Genomic DNA, 23,106 nt, shown 5'->3' with positions numbered 1-23,106 from the left:
ATAAAGAAAAATGCAGAGTGGAAGTGTTGGCCCAAAGACACGACACAGTGACGCGGCAGACCCAAGCAGAGCGTCTGCACAGGTCCTTGTCACTGCCCCACAGGCTTCCCTGCTGTGGGAAAGCACACCGCCTAACTGGGTCGTGTCTCATGAGGGCACCATGGTTCCCACCAGACAGAGGCTTCCACAGGCGCCACCCTAGGTGCTGCTGGCAGACCAGGAGGGAAGATTCTAGGGCTGCACAAGAACTAACTCTCTGAAAGTGGACTGAGACAGTCCCAGGCTAAGTGGCCTCCAGGATCTTGAGGTTTCTAGAAGAAAGATCTGCCTTCATGAGCCCTTCAGGTTTCCCCAGATGACCCTGGACTGTGCTGACCTGGAAAGGTCAGCTCCCAAGGAAGGTGAAAGATTGAACACAACAGCAAGATGAAAATTAAATCAAGATATTTAATAGACAGTGCAAACCATAATTTCATCTGAATATAAATGTATGCACATGTTTCCAATGAGTTATGTATCAATTATCACAAACAGCAATGGGGACCTTAGAGCTATGTTAGAAAACTGGATAGCTGGAATTTAATTCTAACAATCGTATTTGCTCGCAAGAGAACACATCCACTTCAGATCTGTGTCACAAACTCCAAAAGACCAGGGGCAGAAGTGACAAGGGCCAGGGTGTAGACACGAGGCCAGTACACAGGTGACAGACAGAAACACAGCTCTTGAGGGAACCAAAACCAGATGTGTTATTACAGCTAAGGACAAGGAAAAGCCTATCTATGGCTTTTAAGAATCGACTTTTCTGCCAGTACCGTAGCGTCTTACAGCGAGGCAAGTCAGCCGCACTGTTACATTTCCAGTTCTTTTCAACTGCAAATGGCCGACCCTCTCCCGGGGACTCAGCAGTGGGTTAGCGTAGTCCAGAAGCTCAGTGTTGGATTTGCAAATACAGTTTATTTTACAGAAATTCAACATTATAAACAGCAGGCACCTCCCACCCGCCCCTCCCCCCTCCCGCCCCTGGGCACAGACCATGCTATGCTAGAGTGAGCAGTGATGCGGCCTGCGGCTTTGGGTGAGAGCTGAGCGATGGAGCTACCTGCACCGCGTCCTGCCTGCCCTGCGCACGCACACGCCTGCCCGATGCACAGGCCACCAGAGTCCGTCTGGGCCCAGCCTCTGCTGGGACAGTCACATGGATCCGGCCCAGTTCTCCAATTCCTTCATGTCGTCATCTTCCTCTTCCTTCTTCTTGGCTGTGGACACAGAAGAGATGCTTTTTGAAGCCTGGCTGGGAGCTGGACCTATGCTCCTCTATGCGTGTGTACGCACGCACGCACGCAGAGTCCTGTCCTATAGCCAGCTGAGGCCTACAGCAGGCTGGTCCTCAGGCCAGCATGCTGCTATGTAAATTCAGGAAACCTTCCACACCTTCCACAGTAACTCCCTGCAGCCCTCCCCAGGGACAGCCACACCAGGTGGAACTGTTTTGCACTGAGGGACCCTTAGCTCTAAGCACCCAGGGCTGGGGAGACAGACAGGAGCTTCCCTCCCAAGAAATGTAATCCTTGCCAAGCCAATTCCACTTGAAGTTGCTGGGGCCATGCTTTGCTGACTTCTGAAGAGCCAGGGGCTTTCCTTGTTACCATGGCAGAGGAAGGCGGAGGAAATGCCCTGTTCATACCCTGCTACCAGGCTCTTTTTCTACTGGAGACTGGCAGTTCTGACAGTCTGGGAGCTGTGTGCGGAACATTTCTGTGAGGAGTGAACACTCAGGAGGGGAAGAGGGAGAAAATGCAGGCAAGGAAATGATGGTTTTACAGAGCAGATCTCCAGCTCTGAGAGCAAATAGCATGCATGGGGTCCTAGCTGGGGCAAGACCCTAAGTTCTCACAGCACTGCACGGTGCCCAGAAGTCCTGTTTAATCATTCTAGAACAGAGGCTTTTTTTTTCTTTTTCAAACTTTTTAAAACTAAAAAACAGTTACGTCAGCTCCCCCACTCCTCCTCCTTCTAATCCTTTAACCTCCCTCACTAGAACAGAGGCTCTTAATTCCCATTCCCAACCCCACAAGGGATACGCAGTGATGCCTAGAGACACTGTAGCTGATACACCTGTGTGGCAGTGGCTGCTACTGGCATCTGGTGGCAAGTCAGGGGTTATGCTACAAGGCAGCCCCACTGCTACCTCCAGAACTATCTGGCTAGATCACCCGGGCTGAGGTTAGGAAATCCTGTTCTAGAGAAACCCAGGGACAGAAATACGACACTGGCACCGTGGCCATCACAAAGTGCTTTCTGGCTCAGAACCCAAACCAAAGTCAACTGACCATGAGATCACCCTCTTCACATGGTGCCAGGGTGTGTCCTAACTGTGGGCATACTCACCGGGTTTGGATGGTAGGGCTACAGAGGGGACATTTGGTAGAGGGACTGTTTCGGGCCCGCTGATCTCCAACAAATTCTTGTCTAGCTCCTCTTGTTCAAGTTCCTCCAACTCTGCCATGAGTTCATCCTGCAAAAGGAAGTGAGTGGAGACTCTCTCTGAGTCACGCCTCCCCATGGCCCAGGAACCTTCTCAGGGGATCACCGGTGTGCACAAACATCTGGGGTCCCATCTAGGAGCCTCTTGGGAGGATGGACTCTATCTTTTACTCCATTCCTTTTCAAGAGAAGTATCAGGACCACACATATGCTAGGCAAGTGTCTTACCACTGAGCTATGACATCAGCCTTGTCTACCTTTTGAAAAGTTTGAGACAGGTTCTATAAACTGGCCAAGCTCTGTGGTTCAGGCTTGCTGTCCTCCTGCCCCAGACTCCTGAGTTCCTAGATTAGAAGCCTGAATCTGATGAAGCAGCAGCCCAGGACCACTCCTTTCCTGTTCTGTCCATTAGTGTCTGAGTGCTTTGCGGTATTTGTCTGTGCTCCATGTGCATGCAGTGTCCCCAACAGAAGGCATCGGGTCCCCTAGAGCTGGAGTGATAGAGAGTGGCTGGCCACCCTCTGCTAGCGTCCAGGGTATGCACACTGTGTACAGAACTGCACGCAGGCAAAATAGATATAAACATAAAAGAAAATTTATCTGGCTTTTTTTCTTCCTCCCTCCCTTTCTCCCTCTCCCACCCTCCCTCCCTCCGTCTCTCCCTCCCTCCTCTCTCTCCTCTCCTCGTCCTCGCCCCTTCTCCCCTTTTCCCTGTCCCTTCTCCTTCTTCCAGACAGGGTCTCACTGTCACTCTGAATGCCCTGGAACTCTCTATGTAGAGACCACTTCGGCCTCTGCCTCTTGAGTGCTAGGATTAAACGCATGTGCCACTATGCCAAGCATAAAATACATTAGTTTCTTTTTATTTTAAAGTCCAGAATCCAGCCAGGAGGTGGCGGCATAAGCTTTTAGTCCCTAGCACTTAGGAGGCAGAGGCAGGCAGATAGATGTCTCTGAGTTAGAGGCCAGCCTGATCTATAGAGTGAGTTCCAGGACAGCCAGGGCTACACAGAGAAACCTTGGATCAAAAAAACCTAAACAAACAAATCCAGAACCTGAGGATGCGCCCTGTTGGTATCTGAGCCTGATGTCTGTCACCCAGTGCACACTGTGCCCTGTTTTGTTGTATCTGAGCCTGAAGTCTGTCACCTAGAGACTCAGGTGACCTTCCTGGAGCCACTTACCTCGTCAAACTCTTCTCCAAAGCCCACAGGTTTGGAGATAGCTGTGGAGATCTCCTCTGCAAGTTCTTGCTGGTCAGCAATGTCCTGCATTAACTCATCCACTTTATCAATGTCCCTTAAAATGAAACAAACAAGTTATCATCTGATCTAGGACTGATCCGAGCCCAGAGTGAACCCTGCTGCACACCATCTGCTTCTCAGCACACAGTACGAGTCTCCTCTGGAAAACCGCCTGTTATTACCGCCTTCCTCCTTCCCTTTAAGCCTGGGACTCAAGAGCTGGTGACACAGCTCAGTCAGTTATGAGCTTGCTATGCAAGCCTGGAGATCAGCTTTTACTCCAGAACCCACGTAAAGGTGGAAGGAAAGAACTGACTCCACAAAGCTGTCCTCTGACACACATACACACACACACACACACACACACAGGTGTGGGGGACACACACTCAAAATCAATAGAGAACTGAGAATCAGAGAAGCAAGCAGATAGAAGTATCCTTAGCCATCACTTAGTCCAGCATCCAAGGAAAGCAGGCTCAGCAGCCAGGTGGAGTCAAAGCCACCCACACACCCACAAACACCAGGATTTGTAAACACATCAGGTAAGATCCACTCAAACTCCAAAAAGGGTGACAACCAGAGGACTTTTAACTCCTGCACCAAGACCTCATCTTCAACACCCAAAGCAACTCTGAACAGGAGGACAAACCAGAAAACATAGCTGAGCCACCCTTTCAGCCCAAAGGCAAGGTGAATGTGTGGAAGTTGATACACTGTGTCCCACGCCCTTACTCAGGATGGTCTGTATACTCAAAACAACACACCAGAGCTATCCTTTGTGTTGAATGTCTGGGAACAGAACTAACGGAATGAGAAGTTCCGTGGCCTGAGTGGCACAGCCCACACCTCGCTCATGGAGAGCCGTGCTCCTGTGCCGCCTGTTTCTAGAGCAAAGAGCATCGAGTTTGTGCAGCCAACTAGTAATTATTTTAGCGTGGTTCACAGAGACTGTTAACAAACACTCGACTCTTCTTTGGAGCAGAGCAGTTCCAGGCAGTGTGTCAAGGAAGGAAGGGCCATTGCTATGGGCATGGCGGAGGCTGTGTTCTCCAGTTCCCGGGGCTCTGAGACTAAGCAGCCAAGATAGCAAGCGCTCTGAGCGCCCCGCTACAGCGGCTCAAGTGTTAGAAAACTAAAGTGCAGTTTTGCCATAGAAAGACCCCTGCCATTCACAAGCAGAACCAGGCTGGGCCTCTAGTTCTCAGGCCAGCTGCATGAGAAGCAACTGTCCACAGGGAAGGGAGGACTGCAGAGGGCAGGAGCCCGAGAGCAGGGGGAGGCGAAAGAATGGCCATCCCTGAGAATGGACTGAGCAGATTCAAAGCCCTGGGAGGAAGCACTCATGCCAGGGCCTGGTCCTGTCCACACTCAGAATGCAGCACAGGCGGCTTCCCTTTGGGACACGGGCTTCTCCAGTGGCTGAGAGACCTCTCGGGACATTCCCAACTTGGACTGCCTATCACAATAACCTAGAACCAGGTGAAACAAGACAACTTTCCTAAGCTCTGTAGGGAAATAACGGTGGCAGACAGTCCACTCAAGCTCCAGGGACGGTGACAAGCACAACCGGGCCACGACCGTGACCATGGTACCATCCCCAGCAGTGGCACATACATGTTGTCGTGGGCAGCCTTCATGGCCTTGGCGGCGTAGCCCATGTTCTTGAGCACCTCTGTGTTGGTGTTGGCGTTCTCCAGGGCCTCCCGCTGGAACTCGATGGTTGACAGGGTGCCATCGATCTGCGCCAGCTGCTTCTCATACCGCTTCTTGCGCTTCAGAGCCTGCAGGGCCGCTGGAGGGAAGAAAGGGGACTGAGTGCACGGCGAGGCGTGGGGTTAGAGAGGACGCAGAGCCCTCCTCCCAAGGGCTCTGTACCAGCAGCCTAGCGTATTAGTAAAGTAGGTATCACATCCAAAAAACCATGCAAACTCTAATTGCTATAAAATACCATCCCATACCAACTCAATGACAAAAATAGCAATTGACTGTAGCAAATACTAGATGAGTTTGGGTTAAGATGTTATGCCAAACAAAAGCCAACAATCCTGTAAACTGTTCTGATCTGAAAGTAAGATAGCAACAGAGCGCAGCACAAAGCAAAGCGCTCAGACCAGGAATTTCTGTCTGGAAGTTAAATGAACAAAACCCAGTGCCTAGAGAGGGCCAGCTCTCCGTTCTCTGTAAGAGGAAACACAACACGACTGAATCTGGAGTTTGACCATTTGGTCAGATCAATGGTATCTGCTTTCTTAGCTCCCAGCCTGTACAGAAATAGATCATTTTGTCTGAGGTCATGACAAATGATTCAATAAGGCAAATTTATCTAGGACCAAACTGCATCTTCCCCACTCAAACCCAGACTCCTTGCCCTTACAGTCCATCTCAGAAAGGCAGCCCAGCAGACCCTAGCAGAAGGAACAGCTGGATTGTGCTGGGTCAGGGAAGCTGCATCTATGCCGGCTTGTAAGCAGCTCCCTCATCCAGGAGGGGTGTGTGCTAGTGCCATCTCCACAGGCTGCAGGTCACAGTCACCTGCTCTACACAAGTGGTTTCTTTATATGTGACACAAGTTAGCACAGTCCTTCCACTTCCAGGTATGTACCTTACAGCCTCAGGACACATGCTTCACGGGTAACTATGAACACCCAGCACAGAATTGTGAAGATCATTCATTCATTCATTCATTCTCTACAGAGAGCTTTGTGTCCCAATGGCTGAAGGTTAAAGACTGCTAGCTTAGGCCTCTGTCCTAAGAACCACTTGACCAAAAACAATGGTTTGGCCTCAAAAAACATTTTTGTTTTGTTTTTTTGTTTGAAACAGTGTTTCTCTGTGCAGCCCTGGCTGCCCTGGAACTCACTCTGTAGACTGGGCTGGTCTCAAACCCAAAAATCCAAATGCCTGTAGCTCTGCCTCCTGAGTGCTGGGATTAAAGGTGTATGCCATCATGCCTGACATAATTAGGTCTTTGAAAGAGAACATTTAAACTGATTAAGACTGAGGGCATAATCCAATGGCAGAGCATGCATGAGGCCCTGGGCTCCATCCCTAGCACCACAGTAAAGCCAACTTGCTCAGAGAAAGGGATAGAACAGTAATCCTCAGCATGTCACATATCAGATACCCTGCATATCAGACATTACAATTCATAACTGTAGCAGAATTTGTTATGAAGCAGCCTCAAAATAATTGTAAGGCTGGGGATCACCACAGCATGAGGGGTTGCATTAAAGGGTTGCAGTGTTAGGAAGGTTGAGAACCGCTGCTCCGAGAACTCGAGACAAACAATAAGAGCACTGCACTGCCCCTCATTGCAGTGTGAAAAGCCACATGATCGCTTAGAATAACTGTGAGGGCTGGCCAGCACCTTGCAGAACATTCTCATGTGTGTGCTATGTGAGTGCCTCAGAACAACGAGGAAACTGAAATTCAGAGCAGTTTTGCTCCTCAGCCCAGGATCTCCAGGCAGAAATCCCCAGAGAAGAACTTACACAGCTCAGTCACTCCCAACTCTTGCCCGCTTGTTCACTGATACCACAAACTCAAAAGTGACTTCAAGTAACTTCCAGATAGTTCTATCCATCTTTGCAGACCAACAACTAACACATGGACTGGTACAGTTAATATACACCAAGTTGAATCTTTAATTCCATGTATTTTAACATGTTTTCAAATACAAATGGTCCTATCCTAACACTTAAGTTAGCTATATAAGGAATACTAATGCATTTTTTATTTAATAATACTGTCCACTTGCAATGAGCTTATCAGTGTAACAGAAGGAACACACATGTTGTATGTAGGAGTCTTCAGGAGGGGTACACTTCTCCCTGTCTTCTTGTTCATACAACAGGATCTCTTGCAAGCCCCTCATTATAAGGTAAGTATGCAAAAACTAAGGGAAGGTCCCCTTCAGGGTCACCCTCCTTTTGCAGGCTTCTAAAGCTTTAGCCCAGAAAGCAGTGGATTCCCGAGGCTGGTGTAGGGCAGGGGCTGTGGATATTTTTCTTTTTCCTATCCCATCTAATGTCTTTATTTTTTAATTACCTGGCAGCTACCAAAAGAAAGGGTACACTCTGAGAAACGCCCCCCAAATATGTTTCACAAAGAAAGCAACTTTATTTGGTCAGCACTGGTCCACAAGAACATGTGTGGACACAAGTATCACAACACCTCACTTCCTATTCCCTACAAACGTCACAAGCTGCAGTGGAGGAGAACCTGGGGAATCTGGTGTTCCATGGGCCAATGACACACTTCTTTCTGAACACTGTCCAAGTAAGACTCCATCCATTCCACCTGCATATCTATTTGAGGTCAGAAGGGAGAGTTTGAGACAACTTATACTATAGTTCAGGCTGGCTTGGAATTAACTGAACAGTCCAGGTACTCTCAGCAATGACCCCATCTCAGCCTCTCAGGTGCTGACAGGATTATGGGTATGAGCCACTATACCCAACTCTAACCAGATTTCCAACCAGACTTGCTTTTCTACACAGCCAAAGTCTATAAAGCCCAAACCCAGTGGGCCAACCTCCCTACATTCTGGAGGGTTGGATTGAAGAAACAAGTTGGAGGCTAAGGAACAGATGTTCATCAATTCTAAATCTTCAGAGAGGAAGTATCCACAGACATCCATCTTCTGATGCAGACCTCAGGGTCATATATAAACACACTGGTTCTAGTAGACTAAACTTAACCCTACTAACAGAAGTTTAAGAGGTTGCTTTTAGATGAGAAAAAAGTCTGTGAAATCTCCATATTTAATTATGCCTTTGCCAGTTCCCAGAGAGTAATTACAGCAGCAATTACAGAATCTAATAACCAGCTTTATTGGCTCCGAAAGCTGAAGCCAAAGCAACTGCAACCATGTTGAAATAAACATTGGTCTCCAGACGGTTGCTTCATTAGACCCTCCTAACAGTTATTTTAAAAGCAGCATGCAGAAGATACCCTAAGAAGAACAACTGGTGGAGAAATATTCACCCAGGACTAGAAACCTTTCTACAAGGCATCTGGCGGTGACAACAGTGGATGTGTCAGTTCAGTACAACTAGAGAGGACTTCCTTTCTTCTAGGCCAAGGTTAATTAGAATCTCCTAGAAGAACAGAGGTCTGCCTACTGTGATGACTCCACATTCAGTTTAGGTGAGGCAGCCCAAAACATCTCAACAGATGTGGAGAAAGCATGCCTACACCCTCCCTGAGAACCCCAGCATGGAAAAGGGGGAGGTGGGTCAGGAACCAGCTCTCATACAATGGACACAGTGTCTGCAGTCCTTCCAAAAGTCATGATTTAAACCGGGTGGAAGCAGGATGTGGTGGGGGGAGGGGTGTGTTCACTTCTTGCCCAATCAGCATAAACCACACAGCAAACACCAGCACACTCCAGAGAGTATTTCCCCAGAACCCCAGTGAACCAAAGGTAGCTATGAAGGCTTGCTTTGTCTACCCTAGCCATCTTTCAAGGGTTCTTGCCTCACTGCGCTGTGAATGAAGAGTTTCAGATACTCTTGAGCTAGGAGACCACAACAAGGTATCAAGCCTACTGAAAGTAGGGCAGGGGCTCCTCTGTCATCTGTCCTATGTATAAGAAGAGCAAGATAGAGCCGGGTGGTGGTGGCACACGCCTGTGATCCCAGCACTCTGGGAGGCAGAGGCAGGAGGATTTCTGAGTTCAAGGCCAGCCTGGTCTACAGAGTGATTTCCAGGACAGCCAGGGCTATACAGAGAAACCCTGTCTCGAAAAACCAAATCCAAAAATCAAAAAAAAAAAAAAAAAGTCAAATTATCCAAAGCCCAGCACCCTCTCCTTTAGCTAGAAGAGGGTGCTGGATGCCCTGGAGCTGGAGATAAGGTGGCGTGAGCTGCCCAGTGAGTCAGTGCTGGGAACTGAGCTCTAGTCCTCTGAGAGAACGGTACCTAACTGGGGAACCATCCCCAGCTCCCTCACTTCACGCTAACCCATGGAAGATGGGTTTGAAAATGACAGTTTGCTCTCCTAAGTCCTAAGTTAGAAGAAAAAGAGGCCAGTCATGGTGGCTTACATATGTAATCCCAGGCTAGCCTGGGCAACAGAATAAGCCCTGTTTTAAGAAAACAAATCAGGGGGCTGGAGAGATGGCTCAGTGGTTAAGAGCACCGACTGCTCTTGCAGAGGTCCCGAGTTCAATTCCTAACAACCACATAGTGATTCACGACCATCTGTAACGAGATCTGATGCCCTCTTCTGGTGTGTCTGAAGAGAGTGACAGTGTTCTACGTATACATAAAATAAATAAATAAATCTTTAAAAAAAAAAAAAAAGGAAAGGGAAGGAAGGAAGGAAGGAAGGAAGGAAGGAAGGAAAGAAAGAAAGAAAGAAAGAAAGAAAGAAAGAAAGAAAGAAAGAAAGAAAGAAAGAAAGAAAGAAAGAAAGAAAGAAAGAAAATAAATCAGGGAAAAAAAAACCCAAAGAATTATCATTGACCAAAGTGGAGTGCGTGCTGCAGTCCCTTCTCGTCCCCCTACCCTGCATGAGGGTAGCAGGACCAACTTAGGCCTTAAAGTGAACATGAAACTCCTTAGAAGCCAAGTCTGGTGAGAGTGCGATCGGTCAGCAGGCAACAAGTTCTATCACTAGGATTCACATGGTAGAAAGACAGAAGTCCTTTTCTACAAGTTGACCCCCCTCTCTCTAATGTAGTAATTTTTTTTTTTAATTTCAGAAGCCTAAATGTATCTTTAAAGCCCAGTCTGGCTGCTTTGTTTCAGACTCACCTGCAGACTGCCAGCTTCATTCTGCAACAGCCATGGAATGATACCCTGACATCACTGTATTTATTCCCACATAGCTGGTGAGTTCAGACAGAGACACAGGCACATGTTTCCAAGCAGCCTCATTCTCATGATGTATCTCCCAGCTCCCTAATTTGCTCTCCATGGCCTAGAGCTAATGCACTCCATTTAGAGATGGTAAAATAAGTACTTGCGTATGACCAGGAAATGGGAGTCCAGAACCCTGCTGACTTCATCAGCACACACACAGGGAGTACAGTACTCTCTGCAAAGGAGATTCTAGAGAGGAAAAAGCCTCTTATCTGTTTAACACAAAGAGGAAAGAAATAAGCCTCACAATTAACAACCTTACAGAATGCTGAACCACCCAGAGGCACTGAAATGGCACACTGTGTGTTCTGTGTAAAACTGGATGAGGCACCTGCATGGTCTAGCAAACAGGATCTGCTGGCTTACAGCATGTTAAAACAGAGGTGTAGGGAGGCCAGGTGGCCAGCTTCCTGGTCCAGCTCCACCATTACCACACTGAGACAATTGCTTAACCTCGATAATCCTCAGTGACAACACCAGTCTCAAGATGTTACTGTGCTGGTCAAAATTACGTATGTGACATGCTGAGCACAGAGTGTGACATGCAGTAAGAGCTCAGAAAATGTCTGTCACTGGTACATGTAACTGCAGAACTTCCTATGTTAACAGGAAAATATAATCATCAGCCCCAAGATTAAAAAACTCAAACAGTTCATGTACTGTCGACTTAAGACGATCAGTATTTGTAAAGTATAGCTTGGACCTGAGGAGGAGGAGTGCATATCTTTAATCCCAGCACTTGAGAGGCAGAGGCAGGAGGATCTCTGTGAGTTCAAGGCCAGCCTGGTCTACAAAGTGAGTTCCAGGACAGCCAGGGCTACAGAGAGAAACCCTGTCTTGAAAAACAAAACACAGACAAATCTTAGAGCCTGGTAAAAACCAACTGCTTTCTGCATGAGTAGCTGGGCTCTGTCGCCAGGCAGGTGCACCTGTAACCCTGTTCTGGGAGATGAAGGTGGGTGATCTTTGGGGATCATGGCAGGCAGCCTCTCTGAATCAGTGAACTCTCGGTTGGTTCAGTGAGGAGGACCCTGCCTTGAAACTAAGGTAGAAACTTAACTAAGGAAGAAACCAGACACTGATGTCTGGCCTCCACATACCTGTGCCCACACATGTATCACATACAAAAGCATCTTATCACTCTCGCCAGTGCCAGCCTAAGCACTCCCAACCCTGGCTAAAGCCAATCAGCACTAGGACATGAAGGGCTCATGGAGCTTGCTACCAAAGGAATCCTGGCTCCAATGCTGATCAAGAGGCAGGCTAGGTTAGTGGACTGCTCTGAATGGGAGAGTGGTCTCACACTTTTATGATCAGAGGGAGATAATCTCTAGACAACGCTGGATGTGTGGGGGCAGTCACCCACACTGCTTGCTTCTTTCTCCCTCTTTCCTTGCCTTGTCCAACATGCCCAGGTCGACAGGTGTCATGATTGGCACTCTCCATGATTACTGGTACTTTTGGGGAGGGGCAAGGGGTTGTTGGTCCTCTACTACCCTCCCAGTGACCCCACAGGTATGCAGAGGCACATACCTGTGTTAGTGTCTTACTTAGCAGATCAGGATACAGAGGCACAGTTTATTACCTGCCCAAGGCACACACAGAGGCAGGGATACAGCTTACAGCCTAGAGTACACCATGCCCTGGGTTCTATCCCCAGAAGCCCAGAAACCAGGTGTAGTGGTGCAGACTTATGAGTCAGTCAGAAGGATTTGAAGTTCAGGGTCATCCTTAGCTACATAGCTAGTTTGAGGCTTCCTGGGATACAAGACACTTCATCTAAAAAAGGTGGGGAGGGGCTCGTGAGATGTCTCAACAGAGGAAGATGCTTACTACCAAGCCTGACAGCAGGAGATCAGTCTCTGACCTGTTGGGCATCAGTGAGCTTAGCTCAACGCCCCCAGCTGAGCTATTTGCACAGGAAACATCCTGCAGAAGATTCTGCGGTTTAATTTGATTTCTGTTTTCCTGCCCGGTGTGGTAGGGACCTCCCTGGTGCCTAACCTATGGCTATAATTGTTTTTTCCAGTTGTTTTCCCGGCCTCTGGTATATACTGCTGGTCCCTCAGTAAAACTTTGGCATTCTCCTTACAGAATGACAGAAGTCTGTGTTTTCTGTCAATCCCCCAGGCCTACGCCTGATACCCTGTACCGTGGCAGCGTGGGCACTGTCATTGACCCTGATGGTAAAAGGAGAACCTGTTCTACAGGTTGTCCTCTGACCCCTACTGCACACTGGCATGTAAGTGCCCATGTGCATATACACACATCAGTGCAGTACTAAAAAGAAAGTAGCACCGGGCAGTGGTGGCGCACGCCTTTAATCCCAGTACTTGGGAGGCAGAGGCAGACGGACTACAGCCTGGTCTACAGAGTAAGTTTCAGGACAGCCAGGGCTATACAGAGAAACCCTGTCTCAAAAAAAAAAAAAAAAAAAAGAAAGAAAAACAAAAAACTCGTAGCAGGCTGAGGATCAAAACCAGGCTGCCTGTCTCTCCGGGGAGAGCAGCGGGCCTGCTTCTGCTTGAGCCATGGCTTTGCCTTCTCTGCACCCAGACTCTGGAAGCTAGTAGTCTGGCACCAGATTGCCAGGGGAGGCTCAGTCTGCCCAGAAACTACCATCTGGCAACCCAAGACAGCACACAGTAAGGTTCTCTGACTAGACAAAAAAAAAAAAAAATTACTTCTCAGTGGATTGGTTAAAAATTCCTATGCTAACGCCCAGCACATGAGCATCTCTCCATGGCATGGGTTGGTGACCCTGCACCAGGCTAACAAGGGGCCTCTGTGCAAGCGCCCAGGAAATGAGCGTGCCTCCCCTCGGGCAGACCCCACTAGCAGGCAATGGATGCCCAGCTAGGCTGGGTCTCCTCTTTGCCTGTCAACCCTCTCACCCTTCCCAAGGGTCTAAAATGACCTCTGCTCTGGAAGGCCAGAGCTCTTGCTTTGTTCTCAAACTACCATTTGCCCACACATTTCTCTCCAGGTTAGTTCTCACTGGGATTCCTTCAACTCTGAGACTACAAGGCCGAGTGGTTTGTTAAGGGACAGTGGGCCTGGCTATCCTGTGACACTTGAAGGGAGGTGCCAGAGCCGGTAAAAGGAGACTGCTCTAGACTGTGATAAGCAGTGGCCCAAGACACAAGAAAGAAGAGGCAGAGGGAAATCACCACCAAAGGAAAGGGATCCGAGGCCAGTGTGGCAGGCACCTCCTACTCCTAATAGGGTGGCTAACAGTCTTCACCTGGCTCTGCTCCATCAGGGTTCTGGCTGGGCAGGAAGAAGTAGGCCTTTTGTTGTTGTTTTTGTTTGGGGACATGTATATGCTAGACAAGTACTTGCCACTGAGCCACATCCCTGGCCCAAAGGAGGTTCACTTTCTAGACATAGCAGGCAACCAGGAAGTAGCTTTGGTGATAACTCAGGACAGGACAGAGAACTAAGATCTTAGAAAGAAAGTAGCCTATGCCGGACTATCAAGGATTGACCAAAAGCCAAGGTCCTCTCCTTCACCGACCACACTGAATTCCACTTAAACAACTCACAGACATTTAAACTGAGACCCTTTATAGCCCACACATAGGTCAGGGCTATTCCAGGCCTTTATTAAAATGTGTCAAGCTGGGCGGTGGTGGCGCACACCTGTAATCCCAGCAATCTGGGAGGCAGAGGCAGGTGGATTTCTGAGTTCGAGGCCAGCCTGGTCTACAGAGTGAGTTCCAGGACAGCCAGGGCTATACAGAGAAACCCTGTCTCGAAAAAACCAAAATCAAAAAAAAAAAAAAAGTGTCAAAGCCAGATGCAGTGATACAAGGCTGTTCTCCCAGCACTCATGAGGCTTGAAGGAAGGCCAGTGTGGACTTCAAAAGTGAGGTCCGGTCTCAAAGAAGGAAAACAAATTCATAAAAATAAACAGACAGATGTGCTATGCAGCACGCACCCACAATCTCGGCACTTGGCAGGTGAGGCAGTAAGCCCAGAAGTTCCAGGTCATCCTCAGCTACACAGCAGGCTTAGCATCAGCTGTGTTACATGAGACGCTGTCTTAAGAAAGTAAAATAAAAAACAGACAAAAGGTCTTAATAAATAAATTTACATTTATATATTTTAACCTCAAAATTCACATTTGGGGCTTCCTCTGCAAATGCTAAATATCGGGCAACACGGAGCCCACTCTGCAGCCTGGCACCAATCTGTCAGCACTAAGTAGCAGCCATCTATCTCTCTGATTATTCTGCAGCATGGCTCACTACATTAAGTTTCTGGCCTTGAATTCTTGACTCCCTTGCCTCATGCCTTCTGAACACTGGAATCTCAGGTCTGGCTCTCAGCTTTAGAGAGGCATGGACTTTCCAGTTCACTGTAGCCCATCTGCTTCCTGACCAGTCTGAACATTTAGCTTACCTCAGGAGGACGGCCTGCCTTCCGGCAGTTAAGGCTTTGTCCAACTGAAAACAAGCTCAGCACCTTGCTGGAGGTAACAGACAAGAATGCAGGTACACTGTTTCTGAATGGACAGCCCTCTCTCTGATCTCTGAGGGACACTTGGCTCCCCATAGTACCTGCCACACACACCCCGTGATCCTAGTAGTTCCAAGTGTGCCATCACCAAAATATGTCACAAGTAGGACGCCCTCCCATCTCACAGCCTTAGCCTCCCCAGGAAAGGCAACGGAGTGGAGAGCAGATATTCTCCAAGTCTTCCTTCAACTTAAACAAATAGGAGCTCAGAGTTTTGAGATTTCCACTAATAGACTAATACAAACACAAAGGTAAAATAAAACTCTCCTGATAGATGTGTATCATCCTGAAATGTAATTAACACCCACACGATTCACTTCCTGATTATGTGACGTAATCACACGTGAGGTATTGACAGCCTCTCTTGACAGTTTCACAACCTGTGTTAGGAAAGATCAGACTCCAGCTGGGCAGTGGAAGTCAGCACACAGATTTAATGCTGGCCACAAATGACACTTGGGAAGGAGTGACGTGAGACAGACCCTCCTGCCGACTGACTCCCCATGCTTCTAGCACAGCACTGCCTTCCTCTCTAGCCCCCCCCCCTTGCGAGGGGAACTCTAGCCGCTGCTTTCTTTGCTCTTTTTTTCTCCATGAGCTAGTAACTGAACCCAGTGCCTCCTACACAAATACATGGTCTAACACCAAGCTAGATCGTCATCCCTAGCCATTTCTTTTCAAGTTTAAGGGGTTCTCAAACAGCCCAGAACTACCTTGATCTCCCCTTCTGCTTAATCCCTGAGTGCTGGACTACACAACACCACATACAAACACCCATTGTGGGGTTTTTAAGATGAGCTCTCGACCTGGAGCTCAGTCTGGCCACACTCACAAGCCTTCCGTCTCAGATTGAGTCCTGGCATTACTCATTTGCTCCGCCATATCTAACAGATCTTAAAAGGACAAACAGTTCCCAAGAAAAAAGTTCTATAGGAATACAGAAATATAGTATCCAACAAGGAAAAGTTGACACTTGAGATTCAACCAAAAGTTTCCGATTATATGCAAGAGATGGAGTAATAACCATAACATAGAGAAAAACCTCAGCAAATTACAAAACAGTGAGGCATAAGCACAGACACTGGAACTGGAAAAGCCTTTGTTTTGAGACTGGGTGTTTTTTTTATTTTTACTTATTTGTTTTATTTTCATGTACTTATGTCTGTACTTAAATGTATGTGTGTTTGTCTGTGTATGAGCACCACGTGAATGCAGGAGCCTGCAAAGGTCAGAAGAGAGCATCAGATTCCTTAGAATTAGAGTTACAGACTGGTGTGAGCCTCCCTCCATATGGGTGCTGAGAATCAAATCTGGGTCCTATGCCGAAGTGTTCTTCACTGCTGAGCCATCTCTCCAGCCCCTGAGTCTCAGAGAGCCCAGGCTACCCTCAAGCTTACCACACAGCTAAGGGTCACCTTCTACTCTTCCTGCAGCTGCCTCCTGTGTAATAGGATCACAGGTGGGTCATAGGCAGAACCACTCTATGTAGTTTATAGAATTCTGGGGAAATGACCCAGCCTTCCTGCAGTTGAGGCACTCACCCTGACAACTGAGGTATATCCACAGCTACAGCCAGGACACTAAGATAGTTATAACTGTTACAACCCAGTCATACCTATAATCCTAGCACTTGGGAAGTTGAGACAGGAGGATTGCTGCAAGTTTAAGTAAACTGTGCTATATTATTAAGTACTAGGCCAGTAAACAGGGTTTGACGACGAGACTCTGTTTCAACAACAAAAAACTAGTTTAACTATGCTCTATGTTCAAATATTACAGTGACAGAAGGTATTTTTAACCAAACTGAGCTACTAGAGATATAATTATTAGGACTACATGAGGATTCATATTGCAGGTGAGAGACTGGTAAACATGAGCACACAACAGCAAAGACTATATAAAAAGAAACAAACCTGGCACTAGGTGAAAAAACTTTCAAAAAAAATATCTAAGCGCGCGCGCACGCACGCGCGCACACACACACACACCCTTATCTCAAAGCACGAAAAAGGGGCTGGAGGGATGGCTCAGAGGTTAAGAGCACTGACTGCTCTTCCAGAGGTCCTGAGTTCAATTCCCAGCAATCACATGGTGGCTCACAACCATCTGTAACAGGATTCGATACCCTTTTCTGGTGTGTCTGAAGACAGCTACAGTGTGCTCATATAAATAAAATTAATAAAATTTTAAAAAAGGCATAAGAAAATAAAAGTACTCAAAACAGAGTAAGAAAAAAATCTTTAAAGCAGAAGAAAAACAAACATAATTGTGACACAAATTCCTCACAGAAAACAAGTTATAGGCTAGAGGATTTAAAGCAATTGTTTCAGTTCCGACTGCAGTGATCAAACACCGCAGCCGCCACAGGCCCTGGGCTACGTGTCCTTAGCCTGGGTAACCAGCGTGGACTGGGACAGAAACAAGCCGCCCGCCATGGTTTCCGTTCCCAGGCTGGGATGTACTGTTTCTCTTCCAGCTGGTTTTTCTTCCTCTGCTTCCAGCTGAATCCATGCCAACAGAAGCCCCCTTCTGCCTGAGCAAGCGAGAGCTCCCTGGAAACGCAGACACCAACAAAGCGCTGGGGGCTGGGCACGCTCATGTGGAAGTGGGGAAAGGAATGGCTGCAGGAACTGCTCCCAGGTGCACAGCTGTCAGAAGACTGGAGCAGGGACCAACTCCCCGGCCTTTCCGAGTCATCCAAGTCACAGGGAGAGGGCTGCAAACAGACACGCTCCCCTGTCTGAAAGACAGCAGGCAAAGCAGGGGTAGGGGAAAGACTTTCTTCTGGGCAAACAGCCTGTGCTTGCTTGGTCCATACAAAAATAGGGCAAAGCCCTCAGAGTCCTGATGCCTGTCTTCCTTTTACTCTGCACGCAACTTAACTAGAATATGTCCCCTGAGGGTCAGGCAAGGTCCCACTCCCTCAGGGTTCCCGGTACACAGCAAGTGCTCAGAGCCAAGCACTCAAGCATAGGAAGTTGAAGCCCTGGCCTCAGAGCTCAGCAGATCCTGCCTGGTAACCACTGAAGGAGGAGGCCTGGGGCAGAACCCTGTCCTCGCCTGCTTTCCCCACAAGCCCTGCTTGAGTTGCTAGGACACAACACCTGAGCAGGGCAGTGCTCCGGGTCAGGAAACAGGAGAGATGAGCTGGACAAGTTTCTTAGGAATATACCCCTTAAAGCCTGAGCCTTTGAGAACAGACTGCTTCCCTGTCACAGGGTGGAGTAGGCCTGTTATCCACAGACCTCTCAAGCTCCGGTTTGTAGTGATTGGCTAGTCATGAACACATGACCACAGCAGCCAATCAGGATCCTTTTTGAGTTTTCTAACTGCAATGGGAGATTAAGAGGCAGGAGGAATTTCCAGGTACAAAACTATAAACCATACTGGCCAGCTAGACAATGATTAGACTTGCAAGGGAGTCAAGAGAATGGTGGTAACTGGCAGAAGAGGCTCAGCCCCACCATGCCCTTTCCCACAGTCATAAACACTTTTGCTGCTGTAACCTATGCCAGCACCTGTAACATGAATAGCAGTGGCTCTGCTTGTAATCCCCATACTCAGAAGCTGAAGCAGAAGACTCTCTGGATCCAAGGCCATCCTCCCAAAGTCCCAAGTCTGCCTGGGGTAATGAGACCCTATGTCAAGGGAAAACCAAAACTACTGCACTTTAGCCAGTGATGGCACCTTAACTCCAGCTCAGTTCCTCTGACTCCAGAACCTTCCACTAGGGCATCCCGTTTAGAGAAGCAACTCATCTTAAAGACGGGAAGGAGCCAAACTAAGAACAGTTTCACTTAAGAGTAAACACTGGGGAACTGGAGAAATGGCTCAGCTTGTTAAGATCACTGGCTGCTCTTCCATGGACCTAGGTTCAAGTCTCAGGACCTAGGTTCAAGTCTCAGCACCTAACATGATGGCTGACATCCACCTGTAATTCCAGCGCCAGCAGACCTGACCCCTCATCTGGCCTGCCTGGACACTGGGCATGCACACGGTACACATGCATACATGAAGGCAAAGTATCCATATGCATAAAGTAAGAATTTCAAAATTAAAAAATTGAGAGAGAACTGGGAGATGGCTCAGCAGGTAAAAGCACTGACTGCACTCCCAGAGGACCCAAGTCCAGTTCCCAGGACCCATACAGCAGTTCACGACTTAACTCCAGTTCTAGAGGACCTGACACCCTCACACAGACATACACGCAGGCAAAATGCCAAAGCACATGAAAAAGTTGTAATAAAGAGCAGAAGGAGCAATCTACTGCAAGCAGGGCAAGCACACAACACATGCCACAGAGCTGCCACTACTTGCTGAAATGATGACTTTTATCTTCTGTTAGACATATTTTTACCACAACTAAAACACAGAGCTGGTGGCTGGAGATGCAGCTCAGTTGACAGATTATTTGCCTAGTATTTGCAAAGCTCTAGGTTCCATCCCAGCACTTCAAAAATCAGACATAGTGGCGCCTGCTTATATAATGGCACACGAGCCCCTGGTAAAGAGGCAGGGATCAGAAGCTCGTCTTCCATGGTGGCCACCTTCCAAGTCTGAGACTGGAAAGCACTCAACTGGCTTGGGCAAAGCCCCCGGTTCAATCTCCAGCACTAAAAGCAACAGCAGACTGTTCATGAGCCCACTACCTGGCCATCCCTGAACACAGCAGATAAGACATGTCATGTATGTGACATGTCATGTATGTGAGGTAACAACAGGAGAACAGACATCAAAGTGCCCAGAATCATCAAAACCTGAATTACTGGATAAAAATAATCTCTGCTCACTTGAGCAAGTCACGACAGTGTACGCCACAGTCCAGCGGTTCAGGAAAGAATGCAGGGTAGGAGTAATCAGGAAGTGGACTTTCTGATAGAGCACAACACATGGCTGTACAATCACAGCTCTTAGGAGGGCAAGACAGGAGATCATCATGGGCTAGGCAAGATCCCATCTCAAATACAAACAGGAGTGCTGAAGATACAGCTGTTAGAGAGCTTGATTAGCTCAATCAAATACTAGGTTCTAGGTCCTAGACTGCATAAATTGAGCACTGTCTCAAAAAACAAGTGGAAGGATATGAGAGGGCTCTGTGAATAAAGACTACTAATGATCGAGGTTCAGTTCCTCCAGACCCACAACAGAAGACAGAACAGACTCCACAGTTGTCCTCTGACCCCATGTATGCAATAAGGCATGTGATAATGCATATACATAACAATATAACTGAGTAGAGGGCAGAATAATATTTAAAGGGGAAAGGTCCTAGGGTGTTGGGTTAGTGGATCAGGCACTTTCCAGAAGCATAAAGATGTAAGTTTCGATCCCTGCAACCAATTTTAAAAAGCAGAGGAGGGTGACAACACACTTGTAATCCCAGAGAGAGGTGGAAAAAGGGACTCCCTGGAGTTCCACATATACAAACATTAATACACACAAACACGCATGCACACATGCACGCACCCACACACATGCCAAACAGTAAAACCCTAAGATAAGCAATACAGCTGCCAAGCTCCCCACCCTCCTCAACACCACTCTTCCAATTTATGACTTGAAATCTGGCTCTGGCCACAAGTCTTAGTTCTGTCTATAAAATGGGATCGGGGAGCCTGGTGGTGGTTGCACACGCCTGTAATCCTAGCACTTGGGAGGCAGAGGCAGGCAGATTTCTGAGTTTGAGGCCAGCCTGGTCTACAGAGTGAGTTCCAGGACAGCCAGGGCTACACAGAGAAACCCTGTCTCGAAAAACAAAACAAAACAAAACAAAAAAAAAAAAAAATGGGATCAGGGATAAACTCAAATAATCCCTGGTCCTTTTATTTCTAAGAGTCGGGGACTCATTAGAACCTGAGCAGCGTTCACCCAGACCGAGCCATCCCCTTCTCTATCTTCCGCCTGCACGCGTGCCTAGATAAGACTGCAGCTCGGACAGCCCAGGCTGCTGCCTCTCCAGACTCCACCTCAGGAGCCTTTTAAAAAGTGGGTCACCATGGGGCTGGAGAGATGGCTCAGCGGGTAAGAGCACTGACTGCCCTTCCAGAGGTCCTGAGTTCAATTCCCAGCAACCACATGGTGGCTCACAACCATCTGTAATGGGATCTGACACCCTCTTCTGGTGTGTCTGAAGACAGCTACAGTGTACTTAAAATTAATAAATGAAGCTTTAAAAAAAAAAAAAAAAAGTGGGTCACCAGGAATCTAGTTTGGACATAGCCTTCTTTACTTCCACCCTGTCAGCAACTAAAACTTCCACTGTACTTCAAAAAACAGGATCAGAAAAGTTGTTCTTGGGTCTTTTTTTCACTTGAAAGAAAAGAAAACTTTTGGTTTTAAATTATCCAAAGAAAGCAGAGACATTCGAGCCAAAATGATCTCAGATGTGTGGTCTCACAGTCTGAAGACCCAGAGAGAAGACAAGTCCGCTTCTGGGAGCCTGGGGCCAAAAGAAGAGGGGCTGAATGTTGTTCCACCTGCGTACTTGCCAGGGGAAGTAAGGTGGAGAAACAATACAGCTCTGAGTCGGAGCCTGCACCTCACAGAGCACTAGCATGCAAAGAACCAGCTGGCAGGCTGAAGAAATGGCTCAGTAGTTAAGAGTATTGACTCCAGGGTACGCAAGGCCTATCCTGGCACCCTCCACAGGCACCACACGCACTTGGTGCACAGATGTACATGCAGGCAAAATACTCATACCTATTAAAAATATATGTTTGTATGTGTGTATGTGTGTATATACACATATATACAGTATATATACATACTGTATATATATATATACAGTATACATATACATACAGTACACACACACACACACACACTGTCTGGAAACTCTTGTTCCAGGGAATCCATGACCCTCATATAAACATGCTGGCAAAATACCAATGCACATGAAGTAAAAAATATATATATATCATTTTTAAAAATTAAAAAAGAAAACAACTATATACTGCTATACCAACTCTTTTCTTAGGTCTCTAAATCCTCCCAAATCCTACGTGAGTTAAAAGGGAGAATTGGTCTCATCCTCTGCATGGGAGAGAATTGTGTGTGACTGAGGGAAAGCCAGTTCCTTCTCAGCCTTGTCCCAGAGTAGAAATGTAGCAGCAGAGCCGGGCAGTGGTGGCGCACGCCTTTAATCCTAGCACTTGGGAGGCAGAAGCAGGTGGATTTCTGAATTTGAGGCCAGCCTGGTCTACAGAGTGAGTTCCAGGACAGTCAGGGCTACACAGAGAAACCCTGTCTCAAAAAAAAGAAAAAGCAAGCAAGCAAGCAAGCAAGCAAGCAGCCCTGGGTTTGTGATCCTCCACCCAGACTGTGCCAGTCCACCAAACCACCCACAGCCACATACAACTCCAAAGAAAACAAACCTCCAAACAGCAACTGCTCATTCCATCTCTGTCAGCCGGCTTTCTGCAGCAACTTTGTTCTGAAAACTCTCCTGGCAGAGTAGGGAACACAGTGCCACAGTGTTAGCCTGTCTGTCAGAAAGCATCAAGGCAGGAGAACTCACTGGAACAAAAGGAGGCATCGTGGGTTCAGAGAACTGTCACTGTTAACAAGTCACTGAGCCTCTTAGGCCTGGGATATCCTGGGTAGGACAAGAAGAGTTGAGCTCTCTGACTTCTCAAAGCTTTTTAGAAGACAAGAATGTACTGTTGAGTTAATATAGAGAGAGCCACTAGAACAGGCACTACTTGGGACTTGAGGTTTTAGGGTCCTAATTTAGAAACAGAGTAAATGTCTTCTGTATTAAGAGGCTTAGCTGCTCATGGTGGGGCCAGGACTTACACTGAACAGGAGGCCATTAGAGAAAAGCCTGCGTCTTTTCCTGACACTCCCAGCATCCCCCATTGAGATGGTGTCTCAATCACCACTCTATATTAGAGTACCTTTAATTAAAACATTCAAGGTAGGGCTCAGTGGTTAAGAGCACTGACTGATCTTCCAGAGGCCCTGAGTTCAATTCCCAGCAAACACATGG

At 47.6% G+C, this 23,106-nt stretch overlaps 1 protein-coding gene across 1 annotated transcript in view; it reads right to left on the bottom strand.

Annotated features, from left to right (window-relative positions):
• Positions 1 to 427: 427 nt before the first annotated feature.
• Chmp4b (charged multivesicular body protein 4B) overlaps positions 428 to 23,106 on the bottom strand; it is a 39,690-nt gene continuing 17,011 nt past the window's right edge. The window contains exons 2-5 of the mRNA XM_052184012.1: positions 5,346 to 5,523; positions 3,672 to 3,786; positions 2,392 to 2,518; positions 428 to 1,259 (exon numbers count right to left, since the gene is read on the bottom strand). Coding sequence (XP_052039972.1) covers positions 1,195 to 1,259; positions 2,392 to 2,518; positions 3,672 to 3,786; positions 5,346 to 5,523 — 485 coding nt within the window. The 3' untranslated portion in view covers positions 428 to 1,194. The remainder of the gene's footprint in view (positions 1,260 to 2,391; positions 2,519 to 3,671; positions 3,787 to 5,345; positions 5,524 to 23,106) is intronic.

The sequence above is a fragment of the Apodemus sylvaticus genome, chromosome 5 (assembly GCF_947179515.1).
Source record: "Apodemus sylvaticus chromosome 5, mApoSyl1.1, whole genome shotgun sequence".
In the NCBI taxonomy this organism is placed as follows: Eukaryota; Metazoa; Chordata; class Mammalia; order Rodentia; family Muridae; genus Apodemus; species Apodemus sylvaticus.
The sequence above is the reverse complement of the archived record's forward strand: the minus strand, read 5'-3'. Positions and strand labels throughout refer to the sequence as shown.